Source organism: Pinus tabuliformis, chromosome J (genome assembly GCF_031772625.1).
Source record: "Pinus tabuliformis cultivar Carrire ecotype Pingquan chromosome J, CPIR1, whole genome shotgun sequence".
Taxonomy (NCBI): Eukaryota; Viridiplantae; Streptophyta; class Pinopsida; order Pinales; family Pinaceae; genus Pinus; species Pinus tabuliformis.
The window spans coordinates 1,432,413,699-1,432,429,771 of NC_142295.1; the positions used below are offsets into that span (position 1 = coordinate 1,432,413,699).

Sequence of the window (16,073 nt, forward strand, 5' to 3'; positions counted from 1 at the left end):
CAAGTTGTGAGAGCTTGGAACACAACACAGAGCTCGTTATCTAAGTTTGAAGTTTCATCTCTCAGTGTTATCAATATTCAAGGCAAGTTCAAAATTGTATGCAGCCATTGAAGATTCGTTAATGATATGCTGCTGTTGTCATAAAAAGGGCGTTCGATACATATATACGTGTCCATGTGATTGTTGTCACTGTGCACTTCGATTTCCACTTGGGTATACCTTTACATATTCGGTTCCTCTTCTCGGCGGTTCCTCTTCTCGGCCCACTGGTAATCCATATGCTCCTCAGCCCCGGTCCAGTCATCATTCCACTGCAACCACCGGTTTGACTCAACATACCACCACAATGTTTGCAATTTCCTGCGGTTATGTCAAAATTTCCTTCAAAAGATTGGTTTGTTTAAGTTATGGCATGGAGAATGTGTATTATTTATGAGGAAACCTTTCTATCGGGCATCAATAGAAAAAAAATCACTCATATAATTTATCACACAACACCTCAACGGAGCAGAGTGGCAATGATAACAGAATTGTCAGCGTGGTAAGCTTTTGCATTCAGGTGTTTGGAGAACTTTTCAATTAAGTTCATAAATTTTGTGTTTGCAATAATGGGCATTCAAACTGGTGCATGCAATTGTCAGAGCGTTGATTTATGTGCGCGTTGATTAATCTCAACTCATGCTTTATATATGTGATGGAGTTGTTTCATGTCGGTTTGTATATAATGTTGGTCTAACTGTTCACAACCCAATAGCCACCATTAAATTGTGGAAATTGAAATCGATTAGAGGAAGGATTTTCTCTATAAGATCTCTTGTCGTCATCTTTTGTCTCTCTTGGAGAATAGTGGCCGAATACGCACAAGATTGGTCCCTCCGGTTGTAACCATTATGCCCTATGAATGTCTCTTCCCACCGTGGGTTCATACATACCACTCCATATCACAGTGAATATTAAACTGTGATACCAAACCACCTCATACATCTCTCCATACCGCTCTCTCATACCTCTCTGTCCAACTTGCTCCGCATGACCTAAAACCTTGGTTAATGGATGTGTTTTTATATATAACTTGAATGTGAGGCAACACGACTTGCAGCATGTGCATTGGGGCACTAACGTAAGTGACTGTCTTACAAAGAAGCAAAGTTTCCGCTCACATTGACTGCGTCAGAAGGGAGAATCTGGAAGCTATAGAATCGAGTGGCAGCAAGACAATGTGAAGAACGATTTGCAAGAGTAGTTTTCTCTCTTCTCCAATCATCCAAGAAATTATATAGCTGCGACCGAAGTATCATGTCGCTCAAATGATTCAGAGATAACAGAGGAGGCCGATAAGAGCATTGATAGTGTCAAGACCGTGAAGCTCGAAGCTGCACAGCTTGCAACAGGTTACGGGTTCGATCTCATGCCCATGCTGTTCGACGAAAGATCAACTACAATTTACTTGTGTGATTTGCCTGTAACTGAGACCCCGAATTTGGAAAATTCGAGTCTGGATTTCGTCAGCAATGCAGTGTTCAGAGGCGCCTCAGATGATCAGAGCCTTCTAGAATTCGCAGAAGATATGGCCCCTGGGATTATATCAGAGCCTTTAAAATCCCAAGAGGGTTTGAACGACGAACTCCACTGAATTCCCGGGATCTTTCTTTGTGTTTGCTAACTGGAAATTCAAGACAAATTTATGACTGATATAATCCTTGCGCATTTTTTCAATTGCATTGATAGTGTGCATTTTTTTGTGGAAGAAATTGTTGAGAATTTGTAGTGTTCTTCTGAGGCTAAAAGCACAGATCTGGAAGCTCAAAACTATGGCTGTGCTTCAATACCATTGTTTGACATTTTAAAGTAGATTCGAAGTATATGTCTGCGGCCCTCCTTTGGTAAATATTTCTGCTAAAAACTCTAGACAAACTTGCAGGTCTGAGGCATTGGTCTTTCATTTCAGAAATATATTGTGGGTGATTAAGGTCAGAGACATCATTTGCCTCCCATTTCAGAGACACATTGACACAGGCTGAAGCAATTTTGTGGCCCAAATCTAAGGAGAAATCTTCGACCCTGTGGTTGGCATTTAATATTGGACAGTCTGTTGCATTTTTGAACTGAGAGCGGATGGGTTAAACTTTGGCTGCCATGAGAAGAGTTTTGCTGTTGACAGAGAAAACCTATTGATTTTGTAAATTTGAAGGGAAGGAAGAAGCTTTTGTTCTGCTTGGGCTAATTTTTAGAGAGAGATTCTAGATATATTTTTTCTGTTTAGTAAAGATATCAAGAAATGACTCAAATTACTGAAATATTAGAATTCTTAAAAACTCTCATACATTCCTCAGATCATGATACAGTGAGAATAAGCAAAGTTTCTCTAGTTGATATTAGAACCTGTTTGTATAATGTACAAGAAGATATTGAGTTTTTGCAGCTTGAGACAAAGCTACAGCAGGAAGAATTACAGCAGTGGAGTCATCATTCTGAACCTGTTTCTGTTCAGAACAATGAAACAGACTCCCATGAACAGCAAGTCAATAATGGTACAGTTCATTCAAATAAAGCAGCAGTTGTACATGCAGATGCAGAAATTCAGTCTGCACTTCCCAAGCCCATCATCAGACCTTGGGAACAGCTTGTTCACAACAAGCACAGAACTGGTCTTGGATATGACAAGGACTTGTCCTTTCATATTCCAGACTATGCCAAGCCCATTCAGTTTCAGAGTGCTGGATTCATTTATGACAGTTCAACTGCTCCTCATGACAGTTCAGCTTCAGCTGTTCCAGACTCTGCCTCTCTTCCACAGCAGCAACAACAGCAACAACAACAGATCGTGAAATGCCAACACTGTGATCGAGTTGGCCATTTGAAAGATCACTGTTTTGATCTTCATCCATGTAAGCACTGTCATAAAACCAGTCATTCTTCACACAGATGCTTCAAAAACAAACGTCCTGCAAGAACAAAGATTCATCTTGGATGGATCGCTTCTTGGCAATGGGCATCAACAGCCAAGAAGATATTCCAAACACATGTCAGAACTTGTTCCAGAATATTGAACAGTCTTGCAGTTGAGTTTTCTCCATCTTCTCACCTTGTACCTGACAGGGGGGGAAATGATGGTCATCTACAAGCTTCAAAGTCACATCAAGCGAGCCTGAGCCACAACCTGCCACACCAGTTTCAGAGTTGCAGCCAGAGACAAAGATGCCTGAACATGCCTTCAGTTGGCAATCTGGGACACTTCCTCTAGCAGAAGACTCCAGCTTCTTGCCAGTTTTGGAAGAGTTCCAGGAATTACAGAGTTGTTGGTCATCCTTAAACCATCACAGATTGAGAACACTTCCTCTAGCAGAAGACACCAGCTTCTTGCCAGTATTGGAAGAGTTCCAGGAATTGCATTAAGCATTCCAGAGTTGTTGGTCATCCTTAAACCATCACAGATTGAGATCACTTCCTCTAGCAGAAAACTTCAGTTTCTTGCCAGTATTGGAAGAGTTCCGGGAACTGCACTAAGCGTTCCAGTGTTGGTGGTCATCCTTAAACCACCGCCCTTTTTTACCAACATTTCATAGAGCACATTCAGCCTAGTGCTGCCATGCATTTTTTGCACATTTTGTATTACAGCTCTCTTCTTGGACTCATACATAACCCTTCGGATTAAGGGGGGGAATGTTGGACACCTAATCCTAAAGGGTTAGCGTGGAAGTTGAATGGACAAAGCAGTCCAAGAGACCTTGGGATCTGAATCCCAAGAGTCACCTATTGTACTATAAATGTACATCTTTTGTTAATAAAAATAGTACTCACTGATTTATCTTTCCTATTGTTTTCCTATCCATGTGAGTTTAACACACGTTGAGGTTTAGCTGGGGGTGTGAAACACTATTTTACTTGCTGTCTGACCTTGACAAATTGTCAAGAAATACAAATAAATTCATATCTCCATGAATACATGTCGGAATTGGATGATCGATAGATCAATCCTACACCTCTCGATGAGAGGAATCGAAGAAAAATATCAGCTGCCATAAATAAGATGACCCACATGGAGTTTGGCCCTAGTTGCCAATTTTAACAAGCCTAGATGTGCGTCCATGTGTGGTAGAGGACTATGGCGAGCAACTGATTGTTCCCATGAGGGAAGGAGATCTAGGAGCAGATGAACCACTAATAATTTAGCATAGAGAGCACATAGAGGAGCATGAGTTAGATGATACACACAGTGTGCAATATGGGCCATTTTTGGGGAGACAACTAGTGGCTCATATGAGCTTATAATGGAGGATGAGCAGACACCCTTAGGGCTAGCCATTGGAGTGGAGCAGGCATAAGTGCAGGCAGCCTCCACGGAGGCCGTCTTTGTAGACACATGTCTTCAGGAGATGTTGGAGTATGATAAGACAATTTTGCAGGAGATTGGTGGACTGGAGGACCGTGGAGCTTCCTATTAGTCGAGGGAGGTGGTAATGCATCCATCTTTGGCTTTACCCATTGATGAGGTGCAAACAGATGTAGTGGAAACCAGACAAGCTGCAACATTTTCAGGCAGCAGCCCTGTCCAGGAGTACATAGACAGGGCTTGCAGCACAGTTTGTCCACTTTTTCCCATTAGAGGGAGAGAGGCAGGATTTCTTGGACATGTTTTGATTGTCCAGGTAGAGCATCAGGAGTTGAGCATGGACCAGTTTCAACATAGCAAACGTATCCCTTGCACAGGTGTCCATGCATTGGATTGGCGAGAGATCACGCGCTGGTATCCTTTTGATGGAGTATCATTTTTAGTTAGGAGCATTGTATTGTAGGTGCCCTCAGAGATGAGGGACATGCTTCAGTTGGTAGCGGGATGTGGGCTAGCCACTCATCAACATTTCAGCACGACACTAGCATGATGGGATTGACCTTTGTCTATGCCAAGGGTTGGATTGGAAAGAGGTGATGAGTTGGTACAAGGTGGATGGAGTAGCATTCACAACCGAAGTTATGGCACAACAGGAGCCGTGGAGCATTGATGCTCCTTCTTGGTGGCATTGAGATCTAGGAGGATTTGTTGATGACAAGTTCCGTTGGAGATTAGTTTGGGATCCGGGCATCGAGGAGTTCGTTCATGGTGGGTTGACACAAGAGTAGAGCATCACCCAGTGGTTCGTATGGGATCCTAGCATTGGCTCTCAGTTGCGTCGAGCCACCAGATTGGTCCACAGATTTGGATTGCTCGAGGGCAAGCAATCTTGGGGCGGGAGGACTATCATGTCCCCATTTTTATTCTTCTTCATAGTACAACCTGGGTGGATTTCTAGTGTAGGAGATGGCCAGGTCAATGGAGCAGGCTTATGTCATCAGGGGTCTTGATGGAGTTTTGAGGAGTTTTTATGATATTTGATGGCATTTGTTTGGCATATTCCATCATCCGTACAATCTGCCTTTTGTTTCATCGCATTCCAACAACTTTCAGAAATCAACGTTATTATTGGGTATAACTTAATTAATTATGCTCGAGGTGGCATTTTGGGGAGATTAATTGATGGAACACTTCAGTGTAATAATTCGTTGGAACCGGAACGAGAATATCTACAGGATGGGATGTTGAGCAAAGACTTCCAGAATTATGCTCGAGGTGGCATTCTGGGGAGATTAATTGATGGAACACCTCAGTGTAATAACTCGTTGGAACTGAAACGAGAATATCTACAGGATGGGATGTTGAGAAGAGACTTCCAGTGGTCGAAGAAAGTATGGTGGGTGATTTTCCATTTTCCTTAGTTAAAAATGACTTTAATTAGTCATTTAATTAAGGAAAAATAATTAATTGGAGAAAAAAGGCCAAAAGTGACTTAAGTCAAATAAAATAAAATTAAAGGTCACTTAAGATAAAGTCAATGGAGGAGCTTCTAGAATAATAATAAAATAACAAAATAAGACGCTTCTAGAGGCTTGAAGATCTATCCATCAGATCTATAAAAGGGGAGGACGAGATCATTCGGGGATGTCTTGGATTTGTGTATTGTCTTTGTGGAGAGGTTTGAGAACGTTGTTCTCTACTTCAGCAATAGCCCCAGGATGGAAACCCTCGGGTGATCCAGTGAGAGTGGGCGAGCACCCATCTCTTCCCTTGGTGAATCCATTCAGGGTTCACAACTTAGAGTGTATTGTTTTTCAGTTCGTTTTGGAGGCTGATTTGCGCATTGTTGTAGATCTGTTTGATGCCAGATTATCTCAACTGTATGGGTTGTGTGTGCATGTAAAATCCCAGTTATCTAATATAATAAAGCTGAGAGTTTTCTTATTCATTGCGTTGTGAGATTACAATGCTCTATTTGTTTATTTTTACATGGTAATCTTCTGTTTGTGAATGAATTTTTTTATGTGAAGTGCTTGTTCCAAATGTTCTTCATTTGGGACATTACAAAGGATTGACAAGTCTTCATCCAAAGTATATTGGGTAGAGCAGGGTTACGGGGGAGCGGCTCCCCCCTCTCGAATCCGCTCCTGAATCGCGCTCCGCCCCCACGAATCCGCTCTCGAATCGCGCGTTACCCCCACGAATCCGCTCCTGAATCGCCCTGGCAGGGAGCAAATTTCGAGAGCGAACCCGAGAGCAAAATTTTCGCTCCCTAGCCTTATTTGTAGTAACATTCCGAATGCAATTTGTTTTCAAAGAAACAAATAATTTTTGAGTGGTCCAACCTAATGATCAAGCCTATGGCCCTAGTATTGAAATTTGATATGTGATTCATCGTAATGTTAAATTCTTAAAGTAAAAGTGACATTCTCCTTAATCTTCATTGTCATCCTTTTACTTAAATTTTTAACTTTACCATGAAATGATTTAAGATGTTTGAGAGTGGTTCTGACCTCATTGGATTTCATATGGAGAAAGTAGAATTTTAGATCTCATTCAAAATCCAACAAACTTATCCGTTTTTCATGATTTCAGGATTGGGGGGATCGCAATGTTTCCATTGGATTTTGTCATGTATTAGGGTATGGAACTCATATTTAATCAAGAGCACCAATCCTTCTATGTACCTTGATGTTAGTGACATTGGTTGTCGAACTCCTCTATCATGACCCTACTAAAAGTGTACCCATCACTCAAACAAAATCTTGACTCGAAATGCTATGCTTTTTCTATCTTATGTTAATGCTTAGAGGGTGATATTAATGACAAAGATCTTGATTTATCAACAAGACTAAAAAAATAGACATTTCTCGTGGCGGCAAAAGGCCCAAGCATTAGCAATAGATAATAGATTTACTTGTCTTTTCTAGTTTCTAGTAGTTTTTATAACTGTTGACTCTTTCATATTTATTATGATATTTTTTGTAAACAATATATGACAATTTAGGTTTGAAGTTTGAAGTTGGCAATTATAACTATTTGGTAATGAATTATGAATGTGATGCTTCGTGAGAGTTGAAAGTTGTTTCATTTCATTTCATTTTATAACATTTCATTTCATGTTAGATATTCTTTGTTGTAATGGTTACATTTAGCTTACAAGTACAACTTTGTTGAGTAATGATGATAAATGTTATATATTGAATTTTGAATGCTTGAAACTTTAAGATTGATGAATCATGAGATTCAATATGTTGTCTATTACTAACTTGTGGACATGGTTGATGAAGATTATAACTTCTAGATGCTTGATGTTGGTTCAATCTATTTTTTTTATGCTTTTTATATCTAATTCATCATTCTACATGCTTTTGTTGATATATATGCATCAAAATATAAACAACTATATATTATATAAAAATTCGCTCCCTGATTTGCTCACGGACCAGGAGCTTTTGAAAATGTTGCTCCTGCTCCTTGTTTTCGCTCCCGCTCCCAAGTAACCTTGCGGTTGAGACAAGGTACTAGAATGGGACAGGATGTGGTCCGACTTGCAGCAGGGGGAATTGAGGCGAGCTCTGTTAAAGAGCTCCATCAGTGGCAGCAGTAGTAGCAGATCGAAGGGTGTGAAGGAGGAGGAGAATGTGGCCCTAACATCTAAGGGTCCTAGTCAGGGTCAAGGGGAGCAGAAGAGGAAGAAGAAGAAGAAGAAGAAGAAGAAGAAGGATCTATCAAAGGTCAAGTACTTCAGATGTGGTGAATTCGTTAACTACAACACGCAGTGTCCTCTCAGGATGAAGGACAAGCAAGAGAAGCAGGACTAATAGGTAGCGTCAACCGAGATAGACAAGTTGTCCTCCACATTGGAGGAAGACTCTGCGATGATGGCCGCCATATCTCTAGGAGTGGGGTGGGGCGACTTGGAGTTATAGTCTTGAACTACAGATGTTTGGGCAGGATCCTTGAGGAGTCCACCTCATGGATCATCACCTTGCTACAGGGGGCCCACATTATTCAGTAGGGGGATGGATCAGTGTAATTGATGTAGTCAGATCCAAGAGTGACAGTTGTAGACAAGTAGCAATTAGATGCTGAGGAGCACAGTGCAGAGTGGCACAAAGTAGATGTAGACAAGTAGCAATTAGATGCTGAGGAGCACAGTGCAGAGTGGCACAGAGTAGATGTAGACAAGTAGCAATTATATGCTGAGGAGCACAGTGCAAAGCGGCACAACGTAGAGTCAACAACAACACAGATACTTCAGTGAATAGTGCAGTAGCTAGTAGCAGTCAGGACTCAAGAGACATATGCATCATTATGAACACAATTGATTCAGTATTTAGATGCTTCTCAGTTGCAGTAGTTACAGTTGCAGCGACAACAGATGAGAGGGAGTTGCAATGCAGATGCAGAGTTGGTAGTAGTATGGTATTGTCAGCAACAACACTGATGCAACATCAGAGTTGCGCAATAGTTAGTTGGAAGCAATGTTGCACGAAGCGGGAGCGAAGCGGAAGCGCGAAGCGCGGAAGCGTCATTTTCCAAAAATCTAGGGAGCGAAGCGTCCGCGGAAGCGTCTGCTATATATATATATATTTTTATATATTTTTTTGCATTTATACTCAAAACAAACATCCCAAATACCAAATTAATTGTAGAAGACATGAAAACATGCATATTTTTGCATAAATCAAGATAGATATGGCATCCATGATTCCATTGTAGTTACTAGTATGTACAACAATCATCTATATTCTAGCTATTACAAACATACATCAAATTTTTAAGCATATTATAAAACATAAAACATTTAAGCATATTATAAAACATAAAACATAGAGCATATTATGATTTATCTAGCAAGTGAGCAACTGTCAACATTTGTCATGTCCAAAATTCAAATAATAATGTTTACAAAATATGTCACTTGGTCACCGCCAAGCCAAAAAGGTTCAAAATTCAAATTCACAAGTCTACAAGTCTAATGAGTAATCTATAGACTATGACAAAAAGAAGTAGATTGTGAATATATCTACTAATCTCTCCTCCTTCCACCACGAATAGAACGTGATGGCGTGCCTCCACGTGGTGGCAATGAAGAAGATGGTCCCTGTGTAAGTCGTGGCACTGGAACTGATGAAGAAGAACCCCCTGCTGTTGGTGTTGAACCATGGAACCTAGGACCAGATGGGGGTGGGGGTGGTGGCATATCAACACGGTCATCATCATCCTAGAATCGCTCAAAAAATTCATGCAAAAAAAAAAAAACACTAGTTAACAAAAAAATTAAAAACATGAATTAGAGAAATGCTTTATAAGGGAAAATTGGAAAATTCATACCACAATGGACATACCTGGATAAGAGCATCCTCTAATTGCTCTAGTTGCAACACTCCATCCTCCAAATTGGGCTCCTCTGGATGCTTGTCCCAAGTCAACAAGTCTTTATTAGACTTTGCATCTTCACAGTAATGGGACAACAATCGCAAGTTGTAATGAACATAAACCAAGCTCTCTGCCCGATCTAAACTCAACCTGTTCCTTTTAACACTGTGGATGAAAGAATAAGAGCTCCAACACCTCTCTGCAGAAGAAGTGTTTACCACCTGTGATAGCACCCGCAATGCCAAACTCTGTAGAAGTGGAGTAGGCCCTCCATGCATGTTCCACCACTCAAGAGCAGAAAAATGCTCTCGATCTTCAATTGAATGCATGCTCCCAAATGGACCAGTGTTGAGCGTATAGTTGCTCACCTGTCTCCGTACCAATGCAGCCTCCTCATTATCAGGGATTAATCTACTCAATGCAGCCATATATTTTTCGTGAACCTCTTTATCTTGGTGTGGTTTTTTCCTGCTTCCCCCCCCAGGTGCTGGTTTTGAAAGCCATGATGGATGATAGTACCTAGGTGTCAAAACATATGCTAATGCATGCAATGGAACATTTAGCATATCCCATCGCTTTTCCACCTCTTCACGAATATAATTGTACAAGGTGGTATCTCTAGGCTCAACAATGTCTTTAATCTGCCCCAACATGCTATCCATTTGCTCATACACCTCCCCAATTACTGGTCGATCTGAATCTGCAAACTTGATCATGTAATAAATTGGTTTGGTGAATTGCAAAACATATTTAACCTGTGACCAAAAGTAAGTGTCAAGAACAGTGTCCTTGACTACATTAGCAGTAGCACCATCTGTACACTGGTTAATTTCATCCCATGTTTCAGCACACACCAGATTAGTTAAAGCTTGTCTCACCTTCACTAGCCGCCTAAAGGTGAGGTAATAACTAGCAAATCTTGTCTTTGCAATTTTAAGCAATTGCAACTTGGAGTAAGTGCCATAGAAGTAGTTTACCCTTGTATGCCCTGTGATGAATTTAATGAGCTGCTTCCCTTTCCTGTAAACCTCAGCAATCCACCCACATTCTTTGTGTTTCACAATATCATGCATCAAAAGGTTCAATGTGTGAACCAGGCACCCAGACCAAAAGATGTGTGGATGAGTACGCTCAATAATTTTTCCTGCTGCCTTACAATTTGCTGCATTATCTGTGATCACTTGAACCACATTATTCGGACCAACATCTTTGATTGATTTCAATAGGAGATCTGCAATGTTTTGTGCAGTTGCATTGATGGAGGAGGAGTCATGACATGCAATAAATACTGCACCCTTAGAAGAAACACCAAGAACATTTATCAAATGTTGGTTTCTAATATTTGTCCACCCATCTGATACAATGGATACCCCATAATCCACCCACTCATGTGTAAAACGTGTCACAGCTCTTTGAACCTTAGCTTTTTCTCTTTCTAATAACACTGTTCTAGCTTTCTCATAGTTGGGGGCCTTGTATCCTTTTGGGGCTTCATTGATGGCCTTTACCATGTCATGCCAATAGGGAGAGCGAAGCACATTGAATGGTACACCGCAAGCACAAAGAAAACGGACTACCTTTCCATCCACATCATCCCTCCCAGTAACATTAAGGAAATCCCCTATTGTTTTTCTACCTCCAGAGGTTGCAGAAGTACCATAAGGAGATGGGCAACTACCAAATTTAGAGGTTGCACTTGATTCTGAATGAGTTTTTTGTTTCTTGTTTTTTTGTTGTGCAGCCATCTCTATTTTGATGTATTTTTGTCTTTGTTCACTTGAAATTTTTGGGCAAATGGCTACCCCCACAGAACCCTTTTTTTCATCACTCTCTAGCACCCCACAAAAATGCCTCCTCAGACGGGTATATGAACCCGTATATGGTTTTCCTCCATGACAATCATGAGGGCACATCCATTTGTAAGATCCACCACCCTTTCCCCCTTCAAGTTTGGTCACATAGTTCCACAAGGGATTTGATGTACCTTTCCCATCTTGTGCTTCAGTGTCCTCTTCAAGTTCATCCCCTTCCTCTTCAAACCCTTCCTCCTCATCATACATTGGGTCACTACTATTAGGACCAAGTTCATCCCCTTCCTCTTCCCCTCTATTCCTCACCCTTGCCATCATTAAAACCAAGAGTGGAATGATACATAGAAGCCAAAAGAACACCATCTTGGAATATGGATATAGGTGGTGGACAACCTGTAAATAAAGGAGCAAGTAGAAACAATGGGAAAGAGTAGGAGAGGGAGGAGAAAAATACAATTTTTTTTTCAAAAAAACAAGGGAGTTTGGGGTTTGAACTTACCTCTTTAGCTCTTGTAGATGAAGTCCTCCAAGCTCTTGCTCCAAGCTCCTCCTCCTTCTCCTAGCTCCTCCTTCTTCACTCCTCCAAGCTCTCCTCTCTTCTCCTCTCCTTTCCTCTCTTCTCTTCTCCTCTCCTCTCTTCTCTTCTCCAACTCTCATAAACTCAAAGTGAGAAAATGAGAAGAGAATGGGGGCTTTATTCTTTTCTAAAGTCACCCTAGACTCACCCTAAACTAACCTAACCCACCCCCTCATGCTAGTTAAGTCACATATTAAAACAAATTTAAAAAAAATAAATTAAAAAAAAGGAGGCCGCGGGGTTGCTTCCGGAATCGCCTGGGTGGCGTGCGGGTGGCGTGCGGTTCCGGGCCGGAAGCGTGGCGCCACCCCGTGCCCGAACCGCCCTCCGATCCGCGGTTCCGGGGTGGCCGCAACCCAAAAGGCAGGAATCGCATTTAAATTCCGGAACCGCGCCACCTCCTCCTCCGAATCGCGCTTCCAAATTGGATTCCGGGACGGTTCGCTCCGATCCGCGGTTCCGGGTTTGGATCCTCCGGGGGGGGGCGATTCCTGCAACCCTGGTTGGAAGTATGGCTAGACATCAACAACGTGACAGGAGATGGTACAGAGATAGGGTGTGCAACACTAAAACACAATCCTCGCTAAGAGGGGGTGTTAGTTTTTGTAGCATCGAATGTGTTTCAGTCACCAAACTTGGTGGAGGGGCTAGAATACATGAGATCTCCATAACCCAGAAATCATTTATGAAAATTCGACCTAGTGATGAGTTAATTAGATTATTAACTTATTTTTTAATGTTTCCTAAGTCTAAACTTAGGAAAACTAGTTAATTAGTCAGATTTAATTAAGTCAAGGTGAGAATTCTCTAGAAACGCACACGAATCGATAGGGAATTAATCTAGGCCCTTGATTAAGTTCTAATCTTGGTTGTTGGTGATCCAACAGAGGATTATAAGAAGAAGTTGATGGGCACTTGGAGAATACACTTGAGCAGTTCAATTTCCTTGGGAGATCGTTTTCCAGAGAGCAACAACAGTTGCCAGAGAGATAGAGATCGAAGCAAAGACATTGAGGGGCAGGGACAGTGACTTGGAGGAAGTTTTCCAGATCCAGAGAGGGATCAACAAGTGACAAAAGTGATCCACACAGAGGCAGCAAAAGGACTGTGCAGTAGTTGAAGTAGAGCAATTTGATTTAGCTTCCATAGGGCCAGAGAGTCACTTCCAACAGCAAAGACAAGCTAGACGACTTGCTTAAAGGTCGAAATTGAGCCATACGTGTGAGAGGCAGCGTTGGGATTGCGCAGAGTGCCTACACAGGGGTTTGGACGACCAATTTTCTTTGGAGAAGCTAGTGCCGAGATTGCTTGTGGGGTGAGAGAATTCTCTTTGATTATTTTTGTCAGATTCTTGCTGTTTGGATTGTCGGTTGAGCATCCATTTATCGTACTTAGAATTTCACTGCTGCATAATAATAAAACCCTCAAATGCTGTACCAATTTTCCCAAGTTAGGTTTTTTTGGGGACAATTGTCCAAAAATAACTGTGTAAATTTTATGTGTGTGCTAGATTTTCTCAGTTTCTAATGCTATTTTCTTCCGCAGAATTTTTATTTTTGAAGTTTGCAGTAGTGAATTATTCGTTGTTTGTATGGGCAAACAAATTGTTAATTAATTTACAATTGGAAGAACACTTTCCAGTCGCTGCAATAAAATTTTGTAGCAAAATTTTCTGAACTGTAGAATAATTTCGTAGCGCCAAAATTTTCACAGGAAATAGGCGGGCAAAGCTTCCCTAAAAATTTAAATTTAATTTGAAAAATAACTCCTAATTGAGGTCGATTTGAGCATCCATGTTAAGAACATTTCAAAATTATAAATCCACCTTCTAATGGTGGACTTGGTCAACATTTGTAACTGCCAGGACCCACATCATTTATCCAAGGTTCAACATTTTTTTATTAAATTTTAATGCCAAAATATTGGACCAAAAACAACATCGATCTTGGGGCACCATGACCATACTTCGGGGCATTAATTTTAGGATGTCATATCTCCTCAACTGTGAGGAACTACTTGACATACCACAAATGGATGGAAAGGACTTGACAAGAGCTATCTAACCACTGTATCATGATGCACCATAACTTGATCCACTGCATCCATAATCCATGATCAATGTCGAATATTGATGACAATCTTCGCATTCTTGACCTCAATGATAACTCACCTTTGACATCAATGACAACTTGACCAACACTCCCATGCTCCTATCATATGACGTGCGACTCCACTATCCAATAACCACCCACCAGATGGTATGGTGCACAAGGAAAGGTAGGAAATGAGTGTGAATTCTATCTTAAACTCCTGGAAAACACTTCTATCTTAGCTTTTGCTGATGTAGCTATAACTGACTGCATACCTTTTCCTCACTTCTTTGTCTCTAGACACTCTGATGCATAGTGTTATATCTTATGACATGCAAAACCCTTGACCTTTGTCAAGTCCTCCTTTAGTTGTGAGGCTGACTCCTCGCTCTCATTCAAACCTTTTCCTTTGCTCTTCTTTGTCTTTCTAACAAGAGCTAGGTCCTTGCCACTTTCATGCTTGCTAGCCTTGGTCGTTGATTGCTCCCTCATATCCTCCATTCAGTCATTCCATATCCTATCAAATGAGGGTTGGTTCCCTTGAGCACAAATTCCTTTAATGAACAAATTCCGCATCTCTAGAAAGTTGTTCACCGCCATGTTCACTAACTTTGTGTCATTCACTCTTTCCCCCCTTAGTGCAAGCTGATCATGATTCTGAGTGATCTTCATCAGGTAACTTGTCAGAGTCAGATCTAGTCATTTGTGTAGATCGAAGCTTGTGGCTCAACTCCATTTTCATGCTAACAATCTTGTTTTGGTATAGACCCACCAAAGCATCGAAGATCTCCTTCACTGACTTCTTCTCGGACAAGTGAGGGATCAAATTGTCCTTCACCACATCCAAGAGTACCCTTTATGCCTTTTTCTCCCTCTTTGATAGAGCATACTTCTCCTTGGCATCTGTTGGCTCCAGGGTCACCTTCTCAACAACTTCCCAAAGATATTTTTCCTTGAGAATGAAGATGACCCTAGCTTTCCAAGGAAAGAAATTTGAGGCTCCATCTAGCTTGTCTTCAAATTGAAGACCTATTATTGCTCAAATTGTACACATAATTTCGACAACACTTAGGGCAAGGGTGGTCACTCCGATCCCTGCCCTCTCCATTTAAGCTGTCTCCTAAATGCAGGCTAAGGGGGGTAGTCCCTACGCATGAGATGACGAGAAACTTGTTAGGAGCTAACAAGTCCAGGAGACACAACTGAATGACTTAGCAACTTGAGTTAGGATTTAGAGGCAAGTGAGATTATTGAGCATAATTTGGTTATATTTGTTGAGATTTTGAACGCGAGACCAGTGCCTTTAAATTAATTACTTACACAATATAGATTAATACTCCAAGTTACCAGATGAACAGTTGCTGCAGGATGCAAATTCTATCCTAAATGAAGTGCAGGACCTAGATCTAAGGTGTGATGCAAGATCTTATTTAGTTTTAATTAGATGCCCTATCTAGGTGAATCTTGTTAAAAAATCTGAAAGGCAATTTTTTTCTTCTTCGTATATAGATAGTTTTCTTGTGATTCTTTTATCTTTTAGTTCATCAAGCAATTACCAAAATAATAACACAAGGGCAACAGATGTAGGTGGACAACCAGGGAAAACACCCTATCTAGGGGAAAACCCAGTCAATAATTCTTCCTTCAATAGTTTCTCGAGATAATCCAAGACTCTAGACCCAGATAGAGATTCCCTCTAGACCAAGTCAACCCTCAATCCTTCTTGCAGATGACAACCATTCACAAGCAACTTCGACCTGTTAGCATCAACAATAGCTTCGACCCAACTTCAGTAGCAACAACAACTTCAACCAAACTTGGAGAATTTCGATCTCCCTTGATACACCTCGGAATCGAATAAGATTTGTCCCAAAATT

At 41.1% G+C, this 16,073-nt stretch overlaps 2 protein-coding genes across 5 annotated transcripts in view; one reads left to right on the forward strand and one right to left on the reverse strand.

The window, feature by feature from the left end:
- Positions 1 to 16,073, forward strand: part of LOC149232745 (tRNA (guanine(37)-N(1))-methyltransferase 1-like) — a 451,966-nt gene that overhangs the window by 46,976 nt on the left and 388,917 nt on the right. The window lies entirely within an intron of this gene.
- Positions 9,261 to 12,535, reverse strand: LOC149232746 (uncharacterized). Its single transcript, XM_089376559.1, has 2 exons — positions 9,688 to 12,535; positions 9,261 to 9,563 (listed from the first exon to the last, which is right to left on the reverse strand). The coding sequence occupies exons 1-2, from the start codon at positions 11,890 to 11,892 to the stop codon at positions 9,369 to 9,371; spliced, it is 2,400 nt and encodes a 799-aa protein (XP_089232685.1). The 5' UTR covers positions 11,893 to 12,535; the 3' UTR covers positions 9,261 to 9,368.

Excerpts from the sequence above, each read along its gene's own strand:
- LOC149232746 (XM_089376559.1), bottom strand. The coding sequence starts at position 11,892 with ATGGTGTTCTTTTGGCTTCTATGTATCATTCCACTCTTGGTTTTAATG. Across the intron at positions 9,564-9,687 it reads TAGAGGATGCTCTTATCCAG|GATGATGATGACCGTGTTGA; the intron begins GTATGTCCATTG and ends GAGCGATTCTAG.